The 20,403-nt window shown below is 49.8% G+C and overlaps 6 protein-coding genes across 6 annotated transcripts; 3 read left to right on the top strand and 3 right to left on the bottom strand.

Annotated features, from left to right (window-relative positions):
* Positions 1 to 482: 482 nt before the first annotated feature.
* P175DRAFT_0428885 (karyopherin alpha) lies at positions 483 to 2,553 on the top strand (the record flags this gene model as incomplete). Its single annotated transcript, XM_040893328.1, has 3 exons — positions 483 to 722; positions 1,062 to 1,571; positions 1,636 to 2,553. 3 exons carry the CDS (start codon positions 483 to 485, stop codon positions 2,551 to 2,553), a joined length of 1,668 nt encoding a protein of 555 aa, XP_040756281.1.
* Positions 2,554 to 3,864: 1,311 nt separating this feature from the next.
* Positions 3,865 to 8,525, bottom strand: P175DRAFT_0497988 (cohesin subunit IRR1). The gene is made up of 2 exons (XM_040896408.1): positions 7,520 to 8,525; positions 3,865 to 7,464 (listed from the first exon to the last, which is right to left on the bottom strand). Exons 1-2 carry the CDS (start codon positions 8,040 to 8,042, stop codon positions 4,334 to 4,336), a joined length of 3,654 nt encoding a protein of 1,217 aa, XP_040756280.1. The 5' UTR covers positions 8,043 to 8,525; the 3' UTR covers positions 3,865 to 4,333.
* A 662-nt stretch (positions 8,526 to 9,187) lies between these two features.
* On the top strand, positions 9,188 to 10,632 carry P175DRAFT_0450944 (urease accessory protein UreD; the record flags this gene model as incomplete). Its single annotated transcript, XM_040894476.1, has 1 exon — positions 9,188 to 10,632. One exon carries the CDS (start codon positions 9,188 to 9,190, stop codon positions 10,316 to 10,318), a length of 1,131 nt encoding a protein of 376 aa, XP_040756279.1. The 3' UTR covers positions 10,319 to 10,632.
* A 291-nt stretch (positions 10,633 to 10,923) lies between these two features.
* Positions 10,924 to 12,368, bottom strand: P175DRAFT_0426403 (uncharacterized protein; the record flags this gene model as incomplete). Its single annotated transcript, XM_040893166.1, has 2 exons — positions 10,924 to 11,983; positions 12,055 to 12,368. 2 exons carry the CDS (start codon positions 12,366 to 12,368, stop codon positions 10,924 to 10,926), a joined length of 1,374 nt encoding a protein of 457 aa, XP_040756278.1.
* A 930-nt stretch (positions 12,369 to 13,298) lies between these two features.
* P175DRAFT_0471474 (uncharacterized protein) lies at positions 13,299 to 14,620 on the top strand. Its single transcript, XM_040895092.1, has 2 exons — positions 13,299 to 13,385; positions 13,448 to 14,620. The coding sequence occupies exons 1-2, from the start codon at positions 13,348 to 13,350 to the stop codon at positions 14,517 to 14,519; spliced, it is 1,110 nt and encodes a 369-aa protein (XP_040756277.1). The 5' UTR covers positions 13,299 to 13,347; the 3' UTR covers positions 14,520 to 14,620.
* Positions 14,562 to 20,400, bottom strand: P175DRAFT_0471469 (putative rRNA biogenesis protein RRP5). Its single transcript, XM_040895091.1, has 3 exons — positions 19,882 to 20,400; positions 15,371 to 19,819; positions 14,562 to 15,309 (listed from the first exon to the last, which is right to left on the bottom strand). The coding sequence occupies exons 1-3, from the start codon at positions 20,326 to 20,328 to the stop codon at positions 14,755 to 14,757; spliced, it is 5,451 nt and encodes a 1,816-aa protein (XP_040756276.1). The 5' UTR covers positions 20,329 to 20,400; the 3' UTR covers positions 14,562 to 14,754.
* Positions 20,401 to 20,403: the final 3 nt, after the last annotated feature.

Genomic DNA, 20,403 nt, shown 5'->3' with positions numbered 1-20,403 from the left:
GTATATGTAGAAAAAGCGTTCGTCGTCGCTAAAGTCGGCTGCGCGTAAGTGGCGCTTAGCCGATGGCACCAAACCCAATGCAGTGAATAGCAGTCCCGTGACTGGCCGCAATCCCACCTGCAATGTATCTGCCGTCAACACTGGTCGACTTTTTTCCCCTCCTTCAACTTACTTTTCCTTCTGCTTCCAGGCGCTCCCTTTCTCCCCCCGCGAAAGGAAAAAAATAATAAAAAAAAAGTCCTCCCTTATTTGCACGGTATCTTTTCCATTATTCTTTTTTTCCTCACCTGGGCCTTACTACTCCTCGACTTCTTATACTCTGCTCCCTCTAATCGCTTCTTCTACCCTCCCTCCCCTCCCGCCTTCGTCGTCTCCGTCCCTCCCACCGCGCCCCACCTTTATTTTCTCTATTTTCTCTTTATTTTTTTTCTGGCTTAATTAAGTAAACCCGTTGTCGTGGACTTTCCCTCTTCCCAGCAACCATGGCCGAACGTTATATCCCAGAGCATCGTCGTACACAGTACAAGGCCAGAAACCAGTTTCGGCCTGACGAGCTTCGTCGTCGTCGTGAAGAACAGCAGGTCGAAATTCGAAAGCAGAAGAGAGAGGAGAACTTGGCCAAGAGGCGAGGTATCCAAACCCGGGATGGCGGTATTGGTGTAGGAGGTGGTATGGCTGCTGCCACTGAGAGCGATGATGAAGCCAGTGCCATCGAAAGTGAGGTATGTGTTAGCTCCTTTGATGTTGGCTTTGTTTTTGTTTTGAAATTTTTTTTTCTTTTTTCTTTTTTCTGCCCCCCTCCCCCTCTCCAGCAATCCTGGGTCATGTTCGTGTCTCGCGAATAAATCTTCCTCTCTGCTCCACCTGGGGCTCCGTTGTCTTCACCTCATGAGCTTCTTTCCAATCTGTGTTTCACCGCCCGATTGTTGTTCGGGGGATTTAGGCCGTTACATGGCGGGGGATACTCACTCGCACACGACCAATCGTTGTCTGAGATATGCTGGATCCGCACTATTTATGCACCTAGATTCGAAATGGCTAACATCTTGTTCTCTTATTAGCTTAATGTCGAGCTACCCGAGATGGTCAAGGGTGTTTTCTCCGACCAGATTGAATCTCAGATCCAAGCCACAACCAAATTCAGGAAGCTGCTTTCTAAGGAGCGTAACCCTCCCATCGAGCGTGTCATCGAGACCGGTGTTGTCAGCCGTTTCGTAGAGTTCCTCCGGTCTCCTCATACCCTGGTCCAGTTTGAGGCTGCCTGGGCCTTGACCAACATTGCCTCCGGATCTGCCCAGCAGACCCAAGTTGTCATCGAAGCTGGTGCTGTGCCCATCTTCGTGGAACTTCTGAGCAGCCCCGAACCCGATGTGCGGGAGCAGGCCGTGTGGGCACTGGGTAACATTGCCGGTGATAGCCCCCAGTGCCGCGACTTTGTGCTCAATGCTGGTGCTCTTCGTCCCCTGTTGACCTTGATCAACGATGGCCGCAAGATCAGCATGCTCCGCAATGCCACCTGGACTCTCAGCAACTTCTGCCGTGGCAAGACCCCTCAGCCCGATTGGAATACGGTACGTCACCATGTTAGATCTTATCCGGTTAGGATGCCATTTGATTCTAATCTTCTCACTACAGATCGCACCCGCTCTCCCCGTTCTCGCCAAGCTCATCTACATGCTAGACGATGAGGTCCTTATTGATGCTTGCTGGGCTATTTCATACCTGTCTGATGGCACCAATGAGAAGATTCAGGCTGTCATTGAGGCTGGCATTCCTCGCCGTCTGGTCGAGCTGCTCATGCACGCCTCCACCTCCGTGCAGACCCCCGCTCTTCGCTCGGTCGGAAACATTGTGACCGGCGACGATGTTCAAACACAGGTGATCATTAACTGCGGCGCTCTGCCCGCCCTTCTCTCCCTGCTGAGCTCCACCAAGGATGGTATCCGTAAGGAAGCCTGCTGGACCATTTCCAACATTACCGCTGGCAACTCCACCCAGATTCAGTCCGTGGTCGACGCTGGAATTATTCCCCCTCTGATTCACCTGCTTGCCAACGGTGACTTCAAGACCCGAAAGGAAGCTTGCTGGGCCATCTCCAATGCTACCTCTGGTGGTCTGCAGAAGCCCGACCAGATCCGTTACCTCGTGACCCAGGGATGCATCAAGCCCCTCTGCGACCTGCTCGCATGCCCTGACAACAAGATTATCCAGGTCGCTCTTGATGGTCTTGAGAACATCTTGAAGGTCGGTGAGATGGACAAGGAGGCTGCTCAGTCTGGTGAGGCTCGTGTCAACCGCTATGCCCTATTCATTGAAGAGGCCGGTGGTATGGAGAAGATCCACGACTGCCAGAACAACGCCAACGAGGAGATCTACATGAAGGCATACAACATTATCGAGAAGTACTTCTCGGATGAAGATGAGGCTGGTGGTGATATTGACGAGCTTGCCCCTCAACAAACACAGACTGGCTTCACTCTGGGCACAAATCAACAGCAGCCCGGTGGATTCACATTCGCTAGTGCCAACGGTGGTGACTCCATGGATATGTAAAGAAGAAAAAAAAAATATATCATCAAATAAAAGAAGAAAAATCTGGGATACCACAATTCTTCGCACCTTCTTCCCAATCTGGGGAAGTCATCATGTGCTTCAATTCAACTTCATGCTAGAACGTTGGTGTGTCAATCTGCAAATCGCCGCATCAACAAATCCCTATCATTTCGTCCTCTTGGAGTGGTATTCAATTAGATACCCGGATTGGCCATGGCTCCCCAGGGAAACCGGAGTGGTGTTAGGTCTTGGGCATCGATTTCCGGGATATACCATACCAGCTTGATTGGGCCTGCTCTCGCCTTTTGCCATTTCAAACGTTCTACTTGTTTCTACCCCCTTTCGCCTTGACCTCCTTACTTTCCCGGTTTGTTCATTCACGATAAACAAGATTCACCGTCATGTAACCCCCTTTGATGTCATGCAGATTTCCTTTTTTTTTTCTCCCCCTTTCCCCCCTCTCGTAGCATTCTTCATACACAGGCGTATTATTGTCTATTATATTTAACTCGGGGGTTTTTTTCCTTTCCTTTTCCTCCTGTCTACCTTAACTCCTCTCTAAATATTTCCCTTCCTCTCTCTATAGGCGTGGTATGCTCCAAATGAGCTAGGGTTCTAGCTATCCCATCCTTATCCAGAAAGACAAGCAAAGACAAGCACGTACGAGGACCAAGTAGCGAGCGGTTCCAGCGATCGATGACTATGGGCTACCATCTTGGTTGTATGTAGATAGCCTCCATTTCTCCCCAAATGCTCGATATCGCCCAACAATCACACCAGTTACGTTACGTTCCGTACAGGTACATACAGTCCGAAATCAGTAGCGAGTTCCGGTTAGGTAAACTTGACAGTTCGTGAACCTTGTCGGGGAGGGAAATAGTCAAGCTCCACTCTGGAGTCGATGATGATGATGATGATGATAATGGGATATTTCTTGCCCGTTTAGTAGGTATACCGGAAAAGTATAGGTTGGTTGATTCCCCCATTCCATTCCTTTCCTTTCCTTTCCTTTCCCTTCCCTCCCGTAATCATTTATATAAAGGATATGTATGCATGGTATCTACTCTGTGCGCCATATCTTAGTAACTCTGCAATGAGAGAGAGAGAGAGAGAGAGAGAGAGAGAGAGAAGATCTCGTCTTCATCAAAGACAGATCAAACCGGTGGAATTGGTGTTTATATACAAGGAATAATAAGATAAGGTAAGGTGGAGGAAGTTAAAGGGAACAACATAGGGTAGGTACACAATTGACTCTAGACACGACACGACGACTTCAACTTGGGGAAGAAAAAAAAAAAAAAAAAAGAGAATAAGACCATATTTGAAAAAAAAAAAAAAAAAGAAAACAGAGAAGAAGAAGAAGAAGAAGAAAGTGAAAGAGATATATGATGGTGAGGTAGATCTCAGAAAAAGGTGATTGGGTAGATTCGTCAGCGTAGTAGAATTTGGATTTCAAGAGGGGCACAGTACAACAATCTTGATGAGAGAGAGGTATTAGATGAGGTGATCTGGGTAGCTAGAGGTAAGAGGTAGAGCGGAGTCGAGTAGAGGAGAAGGAGATGAGAAATTTAAGATGCGGCGAGAAGATGGAAGGGAATAAATGGATCAATCAAGTCGTCATGGAAATGAATTTGCAGCCAAACGCCGTATCCGCCGTTTTGGAACAAAAGAGAAAGATTTTTCCTTTAAAAAAAAAACCTAAGAGACTGAAAAGAGAGAGAGAGAGAGAGAGAGAGAGAGAGAGAGAGAGGGCAAACTATTAAATCAATCAATTAATCGATCAGTCGCCCATTATTTCATCCTCGTCTGGTTCAGGTGTCGCCGGGTTCTCGTTCTCGTTCTCATTGTCCTCGTCTTGGTCGATATTGTCTTCCTCAAGTTCCTCGTCGTTATCCTCAACTGGAGAATCATCCGCATCACTCTCTTCATCCACTCTTTCGGTCGACTTATGTTCCCCGGCCCGCTTCGCGGCACCAGCTGCGGGTTTGTCTGGGCCCGAAGCAGCGTGCTTGCTCTTGGATTGAGCAGCGCGTGGGGCAGCACGCTTGGGGGCACGGTCTTCAAGGAAGACTAGGACCTCGCGGTAATTAGGACCGTACTGGGATTTCTGTTTGAGGAGCTTCTTCTTCAAATGGCCACTCTTTGACCCAGAAGCATCAAGAATGCGGCCTATGATCGCCAGAACGATCTTGCCCGTCAATTCGCACAGCCTTTGCTCGGCGACGATCTTGGACCGCAAACGTTCACTAGCTAGGGCTTGCTTCTCCAGACCGAATTCCTCCTCCTCATCCATTGGCTCCCTTTCCAGTTCCGAGTCGGAAGCGGGAGCATCGTCCTCTGCTGGCTCAAACGCCATCCCTGACTTTTTGGCATATGTCCGTAGTGCGTTTCCGTGGATCTTCGTTATGAGGTCTTGGACATCGGAGCCGATCTCGTGCACCAGACTCTGGGTTTGGAGGATCATGTCTTCTTCATCGTTGCCCACGTTTAGCCCAGCATGACGGATTGTACCGAATAAAGTCTGTAGATCCAACAGAGTTGTAGTCGCAGAGAAACGGACCTCGTCCAAGCCCGATCGTGCTTCCATAATATCAACAAGAGTGTCGACGAATGTCTCGCGGCTCTTTGTTAGAGCCTCGAAGTATGCTGTGCTGAACTTGGCCTTCCCCGCCTCCAAAGCCGCTCTCAAGTTCTGTACTTTCCACATGAAGTAAAACAGAAGAATCCGAATGCTGCCAATGACAACTTCGATTTCAGCTCTCGCCTCCTCGTCATCATCTTCGGCTCCCATTGTTTCACCACGAAGGCCTCTTTGTACCAGGTGTAGGAGAATGTTGAATGGGGCCTCCGCCTGGTCCGTGCTTCTGCCTCTCGACCGACTCGAAGGTGCCGTCTCTAGGATGTGTGTGCAATCTGTTACGCCTGAAAGATTGGAAATCCTTGTTACGGTATTGATAAGCTCATTCAAAACCGGTAGCGATATCGGGCTATCACTCAGGACTTCCTTTCGATGGGATAATCTATGGAGAGTATCCATCACATCGTCCCAGAGCTCTTGGATCTTGCCCTCTAATGCTTCACGCATATCGTCAGAGCTCTTGGCGTGAAGGAAGGCAACACTAGCTTCTGCTAGGACGTCTTGATCAGAATGCGTTAGGAACTGCTTGTTGATATCGTTCAACAAGGACGTGTAGGCCGCAGCATCCTTTTGTAGATCCTGAATCTTATCAAGATCAACGAGATGTTCGAGACGCAAAACTGCAGAGGCAGCTTCCGGTGTAGATCCGAATTTGTTCAGGAGCTGGGGAATTATTTGAGCTAGACCATGGGCGATCTCCTCCTGGAGTTCGGGGATCCTATCAGTCAAGGCCTTGACTCTGCGACCTCGTTTGTCGACGTCGGATTTGGCAACTTCGAGTATACGCAATTTAACGGCGCAGCAAAGAACTTCCAAAAGGATAACTTCCTGGCCCTCTTCCATTTTATACAGTTTCTTAACCGCCCCCGAATTGTCGCCATCCCTTTGTTCACTGGGAATCTGGGAATGATCATAGAGCAGGTAGCCAGCCAAAGACTGCCAGCTCTCCAGCTCCTCAAAGTGGGGGGAAATAGCTTCAGTCGCAAGCACGAATCGGGAGTCCATGGAGATACCGGAAAGGGTGTCTCGTGGTGTCAGGCTAGGCTGATCGGGGGTTTCACTTGGGACATCATAGGCCTGAAGGATATCCACGAGGCACTTGAATTTAATCCAGGACCGTTTAGGCGATTCAAACTCGTCCTCGTCCTCATCCTCATCACCAAACATTTCATTAACTTCATCCGCCACTTCCTCAACATTCGAGTCGAATACATCATGGACATTCGCCACAAAGAAGTGACCAGCTGCTTTCCGGACTCGCGCATCGGAATCAAAGATGAGTTTACCAACTGTATCAATATCGGCGGGCTCCATCAGTCCGGCTTCACGGATGAGGTCTAGCAGTTCAATCGCTAGAATACGAACTCCAACATCAGCGTCATGAGCAGCGATTTCCACAAACCGATGGCGGAATCGTTCGGTGAATGTCCGTGCACCAGCAATGTTATCTTTATTGCTGTACACACTGATCAGCTGGCGCAGTGCAATAGAGCGTGTGTGAACATCACTGTCGGAGGTGATCCAGCCGCAATACCGAAGGAACTGGCCCTCGAAGAAGTATTCCTTGTAGGTGCGCATCCACCGTCCCAAAGCTGCGACACTTTCCGCACGGATCTTGGGTTCAACATCGCGATAGCGGTTGACAAAGAAAATGTTCACGCCATCCTTGAGATGGTCATCGATTGTTTCGAGCTTATTTTCGCCTTCTTGAATGGCGGATTTGATTGCCTCAACCCTTCCTTTATTGACTGTTTTCTTCTTCTTTTCAGTCTCGAGTTGCTTGCGGGAGGACGAAACAGATGTTATTACTTCGCGAGCAATATCGCAGAGAGCACCCATATTCGTAAGAGCGATGACGGTTGCGGTATGCCTGAAGGGTCGGCAGTGACAAGATGAAAGCGAAGATAGCCAAGAATGGAGATTTTCGTACATGATTTTCTCGTCGTATAGCGCGGAAGAATGGTGGAAAGTCTGCATGAGTGCTGTATAAAAGTTTTCGAGGATAAGCTGGAAGGATCTGTACTTTCTCGATTTTGAAACCAGAGGGTATTCAGTGATGCCCTGGTCATGGTACTGATTTTCCAAGTCCCTGACACGAGGTGCAATGTGATCGGGGTCCTCAATATCTTGATCCGTCACTTCCACGTCGGCTCCCGAGCACCTAAGAACTAAATTAATCATATCGCGCATCGCAATGACGGGTTCCTGATGATATTTGGTGAGCCAGTCCGCAGCAACTGTCTCGGGATTACGGCCTTTCCCAAAGACCTCAGCTACACCGCAAAACCCAGTCAGTTGATATGCGAAGAAAGGAAAGATTGAACCTACCATATAGACCAGTTTCGCCAGCCGCCAAGCTAGGTCGAACTTTCGGTTTTCTAGGACGTGACGCCGGTTTTGCTCCATTCGCAGCCGGTCGCAGAGCCAGCTGGCTCCCAATTCCATTGCCTGCAACTTTGGGTTTCTTCGCAGATCTCGACCCCTGGGATTTAGCCTTGGACTTCGTCCCCGCAGCGCCTCTCTTCGCCGCCGCTTTGCGTGCAGCACGCTTCTTTTCTCGAAGTTCTTCCTCGTCGGGATCCTGGTCGTCGATATCCTCGCTCTCGGTTTCCGACGCGTCTTCTTCGTCCTCTCGTTCCTCGTCATTCTCTTCTTCACCCGTAGCTGCACGTTTTCGTTTGGCTCCGCCTGCAGTCGCACCATTGGGAGCGCTATAGCTCTGGGAATATAAGTCGGGTTTTCGCGTCACTCGACCAGACTTCCTCCTATCTCCCGGTGAGGGCGAGGCCGACGGGGATACGTCCTGGCTGGGCCCCGGTTCGGGGGTTGAGGGGCGCGACTCAATCTCCATGGTCTGTTTGTTTCAAGGGCCTGGGTCTCTTAAAACACTTTGGTAGGAAGGAGATGGGAGTCAGCGAGTTGAACAGATAAATATATCATTTTCTAGCCAATGTCTCTTTCCAGCGCATTGATAAACGGGACGAAGGGAGAAGCGTACTCGAACGTGGGGTTGTTTTTGCGGACTTGACGGGGTCGGAAAGACGCGGTGATAAGTTAGTTCGTTGGGTTATTGATTGACCCGAGCACTGCCCTTTTTTGCGCGGCGCGTTTTGTGTAGTCGATCTGGTCCTAACAATCACGCAGAACGATCCAAGAAGATGGGGAGAGAAAGAAAAAAAGATACCACGCCTCAAGGGTATGACGGATGAGGAGGGGAAGGGAAGGCAAGAAAGGAGGGGGAAAAGGGGGGGAGGAAGACAGAGAGATGATGGTAACTCACTGGTTGAATCCCAAAGTTATTCATTGCAATGAACTCGGACGCGCTTTGGTGCCTGGCGATGACGGGCGGAGATAGGTTGGTGCCTGAGGCTCTTGTGGTCAGCTGACTGTATTGTCCGCGTGATGCGTATTGTATTGTAACGGCGGTCATTTTCATAGATGACTCATCGCTGCATTCGGGAGTTTGTGATTTTATGCAGGTCAAACCAGGTGATTTGATAAACCCTAGCCCTAGAATCGTAACTGTGATAGATCTTGTTGCGGCCAGTCTAGCTTGTCTAAGCGCTGGATTGGATCGTCAATACCTCACGATCGTAGGTAGCTGTTTGATCTAGTGGTGATGGAAGGCCCGCTTCAATGAGTGCTTTGACATGCATCGTGTGCTGGTGCACCGCTGCCCGTTGACCAAAGAGAAACCAAGCAGTAGATAATAGACAGAGTCACGGTGAACGACCTCCCGCCTCAAAATATAAGGCCGTTTAGTAACGCCATTCGAATACGGAGTACAGATGTCAATCTCCATGCCATTGAAAAGGCTCGAATATCATGCAGTTCAAGCCGTGATTCGTTTCTTCTCTTATCTACTATCTTCGGTCCCATTCCCCGCAACCATAACATCATCATCAACAACAACAACAACAACAACATTATAAACATTGACATCACCAACAAGAATATATCTAAAAAAAAAAAAAAAAAAACAAAAAAAAAAAACAAATGCCTATCAAATCCCCCTTCGAGTCCTCCATTGCCAAACCCGGCCAGGGCAAAGTCGTTCTATCTCTCCTCCCACCCGCAAACCCCACCCTTACAACCCTCACGTACAAGTACCCATTGAAGCTCCTCGCGCGCACCCCCAGGTTCACTCCGCAATCACCATCCTCGCAACCTGTCCATCTCTACCTCCTCACCTACGGCGGCGGTCTCCTTCCCGGCGACCACATCGAAGTCTCAATCACGCTCGAGCCACGCACAAGACTCGTGGTCACAACCCCGCAAGGCAGCACCAAGATCTTCAAAACCGACGCGGACACCCTCGCCCCGACAGCAGCATCCCCCCCCGCAGCCAAAAGCCGCCAATCCGTCGACGTCCGCATCGGCAAAGAAGCCGCCCTCTGCTACCTGCCCGATCCCGCCGTCCCCTACAAGGGAAGCCGCTACGAGCAAACCCAACGATTCACAGTCGAGAGCTCCGCAAAGGACCCCACGCGGCGCAGCAGCCTCTGCCTGCTCGACTGGGTCACGCAGGGCCGCACAGCACGAGGCGAAGCCTGGGACTTTCAAACCTGGAAGGGCAAGAACGAGATCTGGTGCCTGGACGAGAAGAAACCAGGTACAGGTCTTGATCAAAGGGGGCCCCCCCCCCTCCTCCTTCTGCTCCGGGACTCACTGATCCTCGACGCCGAAAATCACCAAAACAACCCCTGGGACCCCGCCGCCACGTTACCCCCAAACCCCCAAGCAAAGCCACCAGCACCACCACCAGCAGCAGCTTCCAGGAATCTTATCCGCGAGCGTACCAGTCCCCATGGCGTCATAGGAACCCTCATCCTCTACGGGCCCGTCTTTGAATCCCTCGCCGCCTTCATCGTGGACCGGTTCTCCGCGTTACCGCGCATCGGAGCCCGGAATTGGGCTTCCTCGGCCGCCCCCGTGGCTGTCGAGGCAGCACCGCCCAACTTCGACGCACAGGTAACCTTCACTGCGGCGCGAGTGCGCGCTGGATGTGTGCTTGTGAAATTTGGAGCGGCGGATTTTGAAACGGCCAAGGACTGGCTGGGCGGGATTTTAAGGGCGGAGGGAACGGTGGTGAGGGAGTTTGGAGAAGAGGCTTTGTTTTGTTTATAGCTCTTTCTCTTTTCTTCCTTTACTTTTCTGTGGAAGATGAACCCCCCCCCAATGGAAAAAGGAAAGAAGGAAAGGAAAGAAATCTATATTGCATATCGACACGAGTTACGAAACAATCGAGATACCCCGAATTCATATCTTCTGAATCAATTCTATAGTTCTACCTACTACCTACTCCTAGGACATTTATCTATCATAAAACATGACGATGAAAATAAGGATATCAACATACAACGTCCAAACTGGAGTTCTACTCATTCCCAGCCATACCAATAATTTCCAATTCCAAACATTGTAACAGAGAGCAAAAAAAGAAAAAGAAAAAAAAAAAAAAAAAAAAAAAAAAACCTGGGGTATGTATCCAAAAACCAACCCAAACTCCAAACACCGTGCTTCGCAAAATTGGAGGCTCATACAAAAGCAACAATGCTATAACAGGTAGCATATAAACGGCTGCCCTGCAGCTGTTCTAGTCTAGACATGTAGTTGACAGTTAGGTCACGCACCGAGTATTCGTATCGGCATGTATGTATGTAGATTCAAATCAATCCTTGTATCTGTGTTTGAGAACGCGAGGACGTTTCGTCGGACGGAAAATGAGGTGACTATGTCCACCAGTCGGAAATTCTGGGGACCCATTCTTTGCGAGTTGCGCTCTGGAGATCGTCCACATTGAGCATATCGACTCCTTCGCGGACGAGGATCTCCCAGATGTGATTCCGCAGGCTGCGCGGCCAGTTAGGAGTTCCCCAGTAGCGAACCTTGAGGCCGCGGCGGTGGGCACCGGCAATCTGAGCTCGGATGAGACTCATTTGGCTTTCTGAAAGACGGAACATCCAAGGAAAGCCGATCGACTTTTTAAAAGAGACCGACGCGTAGTAGCTGTTGGTCATGTTGAATGTGGTCGATTCGAGATCTCCAGGAGATAGGCCTGATAAGCCCTGACCAGCGTTGTCGCCCCGTTCCTCATGAGCGGCGTCGGCATCCCTGTTGTCGGTCTCATCGGCCATGAGATCCAGAGGCGCATCGAAGAAGATGTCGCGGTAGGTATTGTTGGCGGTCACGAGGTTGAATGGGGCGTTTCCAGTCCCCACGACGGTGATGGGGCCGTTGACAATCCCGGTACCGTCAAAATAAGTGAGGTAACCACGCTCACGGAATGGGGCTAACTGTGCATACACATATTCCCAGGTCTCCTCCCCGTCCGTTTTGAAATCGATGAGGAGAATGAGACTCTGCGAGGGGTCGGTGTCAAAGACGCCGTTGGGGGGATGGTCAAGGGTAGGATGAAAAGGGGTGATTGGGTTCTGGCGAGCAAGGATTTCCATCAGGGGATCAATATACAAGCTCTTTAGCGTTCGAGACGGGGTGAGCGAGGAAGTGGTATGGCCGACGTAGAGTTCGTTGTCGAAGAGCCATACGTCAGCCTCGACTCCCACACAGCCTGCCTGGAGGGCCGAATAGAGGGGTATGCGGCGCCAATAGTCGTTGTGTGAATGGCAACCGACCGCAAAAATATCCCGGGAGACGTCCGTGGGCCAACGGTTTGTGTTCGGAGACGTAGCACTCGGGTTCTGCCGCCAGCGATCGGTTGCACGATCGATTTCGTCCGGAAAGAACGAAATGACAACGCCGCAAGCCAGAGAAATGAACTGAACAATGCCTCTAGAAATTTTGAATGAGCGACAGGGGGAAAAAAAAGGCTTTTGGGACCGGTTAAGAAGATTGGGACGTACAGCATAGTGAAGAAGCCCACCACCAGATACATCAAACAACAGGATCGATTCGCTTTCCTAAACCATCGAGGACGAAAAACCTTCGAATGCGTTCCACGAAACGAGAGGAAAGGATGAGCGTCAGCGGGTTTGCCAGTTGAAGCGATCAAGGGAGAGACGGCTGCCAATCCTCGAGCCCAGAGAGAATGCGGTGGTCTCTTCCGGGACGCGGGACGAGCATCTTCGATATCCGAGTCACCAGCAGCAGGGTCATACACCTCAAAACGAGCATCTGCTTTGTGCTCGAGTTGTTTTTTGGACTCCTCATCCTCCATATCACGGTAATGCTCCATGGAGGAGGACACAGAGGAGGACTGGGAATAGGTGCCGAGGGGATTATTGGGTATAGAAGGCGGCATAGCTAGCTCCTGTAGTAGCTGGAGGTAAGAATAATATGTACGATACTATTGGGAGACAGCCATGAAGAGAGGTAATAGTTAGGAAGAAAGAGAGCGAGAGAGAGAGAGAGAGAGAAGAGGGAAAAAGACAAGATAGAATGAGGTTCCTTCTTTCCCTCTTCCTCTTCGCCCCTCTATTTGAGTTCTACGCCGTACTCCATAATTAATCAATGAACCACTTTAGAATCTCCCAAGTTGCCCATGTGCGGTAGTGGAAGCAGCCATTGGTTCCCCGGGTAAACTGAGTCTAGATCTTCTTCTAGGTAGTAATACCTACGAATTATCTGTTCTGTGAGTGGAACCGAAAAGCTTGTCTAGGAGTGAATTTCCCTGCCGTGTTTCATCCTGGGGATTTCATTCTCGAGTCATTTCTCCAGTTATGGTGTTACCTAGAATTGGAATCCACTTTGTCCCTTCAAAAGGAGAACCTAGACAGAAAGAGAAATCCTGTGCGACAAGCTAAGCTTCAGACTCCAGAGTACTCCGGTTTACTATCTATAGCTAGCCAATTCGAGTAACTTGGCACATGAAGGGAAAATGAGCACCAACGTCAAGTACATATGAAGGACGGAGACTCTGCATGGGACGCCTGATGGTGCTAGTTGCCTAACAAGGTAACACAATTCCAAGTCAATTAAATTGAATCACAACTAAATAACATATCATCAACCAGGCAACTCGAGCACTTTTTCCGTAGATAAAAGTTGTTCCGGCATAATACCCAAAGAGGAAGGCGGTATATCTACTTGATAAGATAGTGTACGCCAAGCCAAGCAAAAAAAATTCCAGATTATTTTCATCCCATCCCAAACCTGTCTGTCTCTATAGGTAGAAGTAGAAACGGAGCACCCTCACAATGCCTCACAAACACAAACGCAGGCAGAATGACCCCAAGTAAGCCCTCCTCTAGATTCTATTCCTTAAAAAGAAAGAAAGAAAACACCTAACCACAACAGCGCCTTCAACCTCCCACCAACTCTAATCGCAAAACCTCTCCCCGTGCGAGACGCATCCAAACCAGGAAAACACAACCCGAAATCCCAATCCCAATCCCAATCCAAATCCCAGTCCCAGCCTCAGTCTCAAAATGCAAAACAGAAGCAATCAAATCTCGCCTCGCGCCGGAAATCCGCCCTGGACGACGACGACACCCCGCGCGCATTCCGCCGACTGATGCAGTTCCAATCAAAGCCGAAGCCCAATCCGCAAGAGAACAAAACCAGCGACGAAGAGAAAGACGAAAACAACAAGAAGAAGAAGAAGAATAATAATAAGAAGCGCAAGCGAGATGAACCGGACTCGAGATCTCCATCTACAGCTACGCAACACAAACCCCCCACCAACCAGGAAACATCCACAGCAACACCCACAGCAACAGCAGCAGCAGCAGCAGCAGCAGCAGAACCAGCACTGAAAATCCTCCCCGGCGAAAAGCTCTCCGACTTCGCAGCTCGCGTGGATCGCGAAATGCCCATCTCCGGCATGAAACGCTCCAATAAACCGGCGGCCGCGGATATGCCCCAGATCCGAGAAACGAAGCAAACGAAGCACGAGAAGCATCTGCGGCGGCTGCAGCGCCAGTGGCGCGAAGATGACGTGAAGATCCGGGAGAAGGAGGCGGCCGAGCGGGAAGAGAGGGAAACAGAGATGGAGGAGCAGTTGCAGCTGTGGAAGGAGTGGGAGGTGGAGGCGGGCAAGGGGAAGGCGAAGAAGAAAGGCTCTGGGGTGGGTGCAGGGAAGAGGAAGAGAAAAATGGCTGGTGGGGACGGTGCTGAGTATGATGATGGTCCGGATCCGTGGGCGCAGCTGAAAAAGAAGAGGGCCGCCGTGAATCCGTTTGATGTCGCGCAGGCGCCGCCGCAGTTGAAGAAGCCAAGGGAGATTTTCAAGGTGCGTGGGGGCGCCAAGGTTGATGTTGCGAATGTGCCTGCGGCTGTGGGAAGTTTGAGGCGGAGAGAAGAGCTTGCCAATGAGCGAAGGAATATCGTGGAGGAGTATAGACGATTGATGGCGGAGAAGAGGCAATAAACGGTCTTTTAAACAAAAAGTATTGTTGATGTAAATATGGGTGTGTGGATAGAAAGTATAACTTTTTTTAGCCTTCAGTATCTATATAAAAAAAATCCAGGCTATGACGATGTCTGTTTTCTTTTTATGTACAAAGTATGAACCCAACCAAGCAACACCAACACCATCATCATCAATAAGAAGAAAAGAGGAAAAGAAGAAAAGAATCAAACCCCCTGCGTGTGGATTTTTCCGTTTATTCCTGCTGCAAAGACTTGACATACTCTGCAGCCTTGGCCTTGATATCCTCAACCATCTTCTCATTACCGCCATCAGCAGCCGCAAGTTTCTCCTCAAAGCCAAGCCACTTCTTGAAGAAGAAGCGAGCCTGTTTAGGTCGGAGTTTCTTGCCCTCCTCAATGATAATACCACTGCCCTTCTTGGCGTCACGGATGCCGAGGATCCGCTCGAACAAACGTCGAACTTGCTCCGCATCGCCATTCTTCATTTCCAGATCCAAAAGGATGTTCCACAGGTCGATCCGCTTAGGGAACGAAGACAGGAGGCCCTCAAACACCGTACGACCACGTTCCACATCTCCATTGGCAGAGCGGAACTCGAGCTGTCCGAATTTGGACGTGGTCTCGACATGGGTATGAGACGGGAGAGACTGGAGAGCACGAGGGAGCAGAGAACGACCACGATCCGGCGCAGCCATGGTGTCAAATAAGAAGCTGGCATAGTTAATGAAGAACTTGGGCGACTGGAAGACCTTCTTCTTGAGAGCTGTCTGGAAGAGTTCATCCGCTTTCTGTAACCCAAATAGTTAGTCCTCTGATTTACTCGGGCAGGCTAAGAGAAGAGTAACTTACATCGTTCTTTCCAGACTGGATGTAGATGCTGGTCAGACGCTCGTAGATCTCCTGCGTGTCGTTATACTGGCAAGCGCGCTTGAAAACTTCCTCCAAGGTGTCATCATCGCCGTAAGTGTTTTCCAAGTTGAGCAAAGCAACCCAGATGTTCAATTTCTCCGTGTCCTGTCCAATCGTAATGGTGCGAATTGCACGTTCGGCAATTTCTCTTGCCTTTTCAACTTCCCCTAGCTCAAGCTGGAATGCCATATATTGAAGCCAGAGAAGTGAGGAATCAGGTTCGCCGAGCAGAAGTCGTTCATAGTCTGCTACCGATTGTGGTCCATGAGCATCCAACTCGCCGGTTCGGTCAACTTGAATTTCCGCTTTGCGATGCTTCTTCTTCTTCTTTTGTGGTCCCTCATCTTCGTTATCAGAATCAGACCGCATCGCCGCATCTTCTTCGTCCTGAGCGTTGCCGTTCCAATCAAATCCAACCGCACCTAGGCCACCTTTACGAGCAGCTGGAGCGTCTTCCATGCCGTTATCATCATCCGAATCGCTTTCGCTTTCTTCATCCAGATCAACCCCACCCATGGAAACGTCGCTATCGTCATCCTCGTCCTCGTCCTCATCCTCTTCCTCATCATCACTTCCCTCCAAATCAACGCCACCAAGGCCATCCAGGCTGATGCCTTCAGACTCATCGTCCTCGTCGCCGCTGCTTTCATCCTCAAGATCCTCGTCCTTGAAGTAAGATGCCTTCAACCCAAAGGAGATTTTTCCTTGTTCGAGGTCGACCTTGAGAACCTTTGCCTTGACAACGTCACCCTCCTCATACAAACTTCTAGCGTCCTCCACCCGCTTGTCTGCCATTTCAGTGCGATGGCAAAGGCCGCTAACGTTTGCAGATCCGTCGACAACAAGGAAGGCACCGAACTGCTCAACCTTACGGACTTTAGCAGTAACCGTTTGGCCAACCTTTAGGTCACGAATGGTAAGAAGAGCCTTGAAGTTTGGATCCAAAGCTGATTCCTTCAGGCTCATCTGTAGTCGGTTGTGCTCCGGGTCAACCACAGTAACTCGGCCCTTGACTAGTTGGTCGACCTGGAAAGCATCCTTCCATTCTTTGAGGTACGAGTCTGAGAGATCGGTAACACGAACATAAGCAGTGACGCCATGGCCAAGGCTCACAAAGAGGCCGTTGTCTGCAACTCGACGGATAAATCCGCGGACAACACTGTTGACTTTGAGTTGGCCGATCGAGGTGATTTCCGGATCTTGAATGGGGAGGGATGAGCTCATAACTTTGGACGGTCGTAGGGAGAGAGAAACCCTCTTGTTGGCCTTGTCCACATTAATGACACATGCTCGAACCACTTCGTTCTTCCTGAAAGCGGTGGGGTTTGCCTTCGAGTAGTCGTCCGCCAAGTCGATCAAGTCGATAGCTGCAACGAGGGCTTCATTAAGTTGCACAATGACTTGCCTCTCAGTAACTTTGGTGACCCTTGCAGGCAAGATCATACCAACGGACAGGTCCTCAAACGACAGCTTATCGGATTTTTGCTTAGCGGAGAGATCAATACGTCCATTCTCGGCATCAACCGCCGTAACATGAACCTTTAAAGCACACCCAACAGGGAAATGTTTCTGCACATTAGCCAGAAGAGACAAATCGTCAGATGCGTCCATGAACCGGAGCCTTCCGCGGATATTGGGAGTCAGGTTGACGTAGAAGTAGTCATCCACGAGATTGTTAATAAAACCAATCCAAGAAGAGCCAACTTGCACTTGCTCAATATTGGGTAGAATAAGATTTTCAGCCTTCAAGAAGCTTGGTTTCATGGAAAGCTCATACACTTGGAACTTTCCGCTGCGGTGGCTGATGGGAAGATACTTGTAACTCCGCGCATCATGCATACCAAGAACTCTTGCAGATACAATCTGATTTGGTTCCAAAGATCTCAGCGGCTCTTTTCGGTCTTTGATGTCCTCCCATTTGTCGAAAACTTCAGAGATATCTACCCGACCTTGCACATTGTCGGCAAGTTGGATGTTGACCTGTGTCCTTTTGACAGAAGCAATTCTGCACTTCACAACTCTCCCAAATGTGATGTCGGACTTGGACCTAAGACTTTCATCAACGGGATTGATGAGAATTTCGTTGGGATCCTCAGGGTCTTTAGCAGCCTTCTTTTTCTTCTCCTTCTTGGGACCGGAACCGGTGGCTTCTTCAGGATCCATGCTTAATATGAACCTCTGGAAGTCGGTGTCGACAGAGTGGACAGTTGCAGAGACAACTTGGAATTTTGTGAAACCAAAGTCCTGTTTACTCGCGTTTTCCGTGCCAACAAGTCGCTTAGGAACCAGTCCAGTGAGTCCACCCAAGAATTGCACAAAAAGTCCAGTTTGAGTAAGGTTTCTAACGAAACCGGTAACCTCAGCACCTTCTTGAACGTCCTCAAAATTCTGTGGGACTTTCCCTTCTTTGGCAGCTTTCTTGAGACTTGCGCGGCCTGTTAGATGGATGAGTCGATGGGCCCGATGAATGTCAATAACCAAAAGTTCGTTGAGCTTCTGCCCAACACGAATTTTCGAGAGGGTTGAGGCCTGCTTGGAAGCGGATCCATCGGCGATTTGGCCCAGGCTCAACCGGGCAACGAGCCCACCAAATTCATCCAGCTTCAGAAGGATGTAATCGCTCGATTTCTCAAAGACAGTACCGGAGACTAGCAGACCAGGGCGAACGTCGGCGAACGCTGTCTTGTAACTTTCAACGATAGTTGATGGATCCTTGCAAGACACAGATAGCCTGTCAAGGGAAGCGTCAACGTCTAGCGCATGCACATTTACAACCTGGCCGAGTCTGAAGTGCTGCGAAGGGTCCTTGATGTAAGCTTCGCTCATTTCCGAAACAGGAAGCCAGCCTCGAATAGTGCCGTAAAATTGAACCACAGCACCATGATTCTTAATACTGATAATGGTTCCGGGGGACTGCGATCCTGGTGTGATTTCTTTGTAATCTTTCCAGATAGCTGATTCACTGTTCAGCAGACTCTTCTTCAGGGTGAGGCGGATCTGACGCTTCTCCAGGTTAACCGACAGAATTCTGACCGAGACCGACATTCCCTGGCGGAATTTCTTCTCGGGAAACTGAAGAGGTGTGTCTGCAAAATGCATGGGCGGGACGAGACCAGTGATGCCATCAGCCAAGGAAACGATCAGTCCATCTACCCCGGATTCACCGATCAAGAGCTTCTCAATGGTTCCCTTAACCACCGCACCAATGGTTATATCCTCAAGACGAAGAAAGGGCTGGTCGATAACTTTCCTTTCAAAGGACAAAAGATAGAGACTGTCAATTGAGCTATATCCGACCACCCTAGCCTCATGAGTGGAGCCTTCTTTGAATGGTCCATGATCGGCGGCAATACTTTCCACTTGTCCATCTGCCAGTCTTGAAACGTGAACAAATCCCGTATGCTTTGTCGATCCGATCTGTACATAAACACCGAGACCGGGGTCAACTTTGATAACCTTAGCTTCGGGCACGATTGCGGATATAGAGGGTGCATCGTCGGATGAATTAGGACCGTGAGCTTCAGAGGTGAACTTTAGAACATGGTCAAGCAGGGAAAAGCCGACTTTGTAAGGTTCAGAACCGGGGAAGGTGCAGAGAAGACGAGCCTTGATTTTAGCGCCATTCTGGAACTTTTTCGTCAGGTCATCTTTTCCGGAGTTACCACCAGAGTGTAACAGATCCACAGTGGTGTCTAGCATTCCCATTATTTTTCCAACCATGCCATTTGAGGTTACATCGGTTAGGAGGATCTCTGCTGCAGTACCGGGAAGGAAAGAGTTGACGGTAGGAGCACTGCTGAGGAAATGTGACTTCTTGATTGATCCAGAGGACTGAAGGTCGGCAGATAGCTTGATAACACTGCCGCTAGTATTTTGGCCAGTGACCATGCACAAGAAGACGGATCCTTCTTTGATAGTAGAGAGGTCGGTTCGAGGGTCGATTTCTTTTGACGACATGAAGCCCTTCACATCAGAACCCTCAATGCCCAGGTCCATGATCAAACCATGATCTTCAACGCTAACCACCGCTGCCTGAACAGCGGTGTTGGTCACAAGATCCGATTTCTGTAGACTGGAGTTTGCTTGTCTTGGGTCAATTGTGAGTTCGATGCGTTTCTTAGTTTTCGAGGTGGCGTTGTTTGATTTATCCCCAGCTGATACAACGTATGCGCGCAAATATTGGCCAATATAGAAATAATCTTCCAGGTCGAAATCTTCGTCATCTTCATCCCCGTCTTTCTTGAGCATCTCCTCGACCTTTTGTTCGAAAATTCTTGACACAGAAGTCAAAGGAACGTAGCCGACGAGGTTGTTGGGGAGGGAGATGCCAATGTCGTGAGCACTGATGCTTGAAACCTGTCCAAGAACCATGGTCCCAGGTGCCAATCGCTATCTCTGTCAGCATATGTATTCACATAGTGAGAATAATATCAACAGGAATATAGATGTACCTTGAAACTAAGACCCTCAATTCGGACACCTTTATCCTGTGCATCCTGCTTCGCATTCTTCTTACCCTTCTTGCGCTTCTGGGTCTTCTTTGTAGCACCGGCGCCGGTTTCCTCTACGTCGTCCATGTCTGTGTCATCTTCAAAAGCTTCGTCGTCAAAACCCCGCGAAGCCTTCTTAGCTCCGCCCTTTTGTTCGAAGAGGACATCTTTGGTGGCCTTAATTTGAATTTGTTTCCGTTCCAGCGGCGTTAGAACACTACCTCCACCACGAGGGAAGGAAGGCTCATCATCACGCAAAACCGTGAGCTCAGAGGCTTTAGGCGCAGAATCGGCGGTCGCAGTCTTGCCCTCCTTCTTGCGCTCATCGGCTCCCACCCGTACACGCTTCTGAGGGTTACGGGCTGATGCCTCTTCGGTGGCATTGCCCTTGCGCTTGATGGGGGCCATTTCAGCTTCGAATGAAAGCGTGCGGAGCTCAGACGTTGCGTGACTGAGCTGCTGCAAAGCTCTCGGTTCGACACC

Source organism: Aspergillus ochraceoroseus (genome assembly GCF_002846915.1).
Source record: "Aspergillus ochraceoroseus IBT 24754 chromosome Unknown P175scaffold_1, whole genome shotgun sequence".
Taxonomy (NCBI): Eukaryota; Fungi; Ascomycota; class Eurotiomycetes; order Eurotiales; family Aspergillaceae; genus Aspergillus; species Aspergillus ochraceoroseus.
The sequence above is the reverse complement of the archived record's forward strand: the minus strand, read 5'-3'. Positions and strand labels throughout refer to the sequence as shown.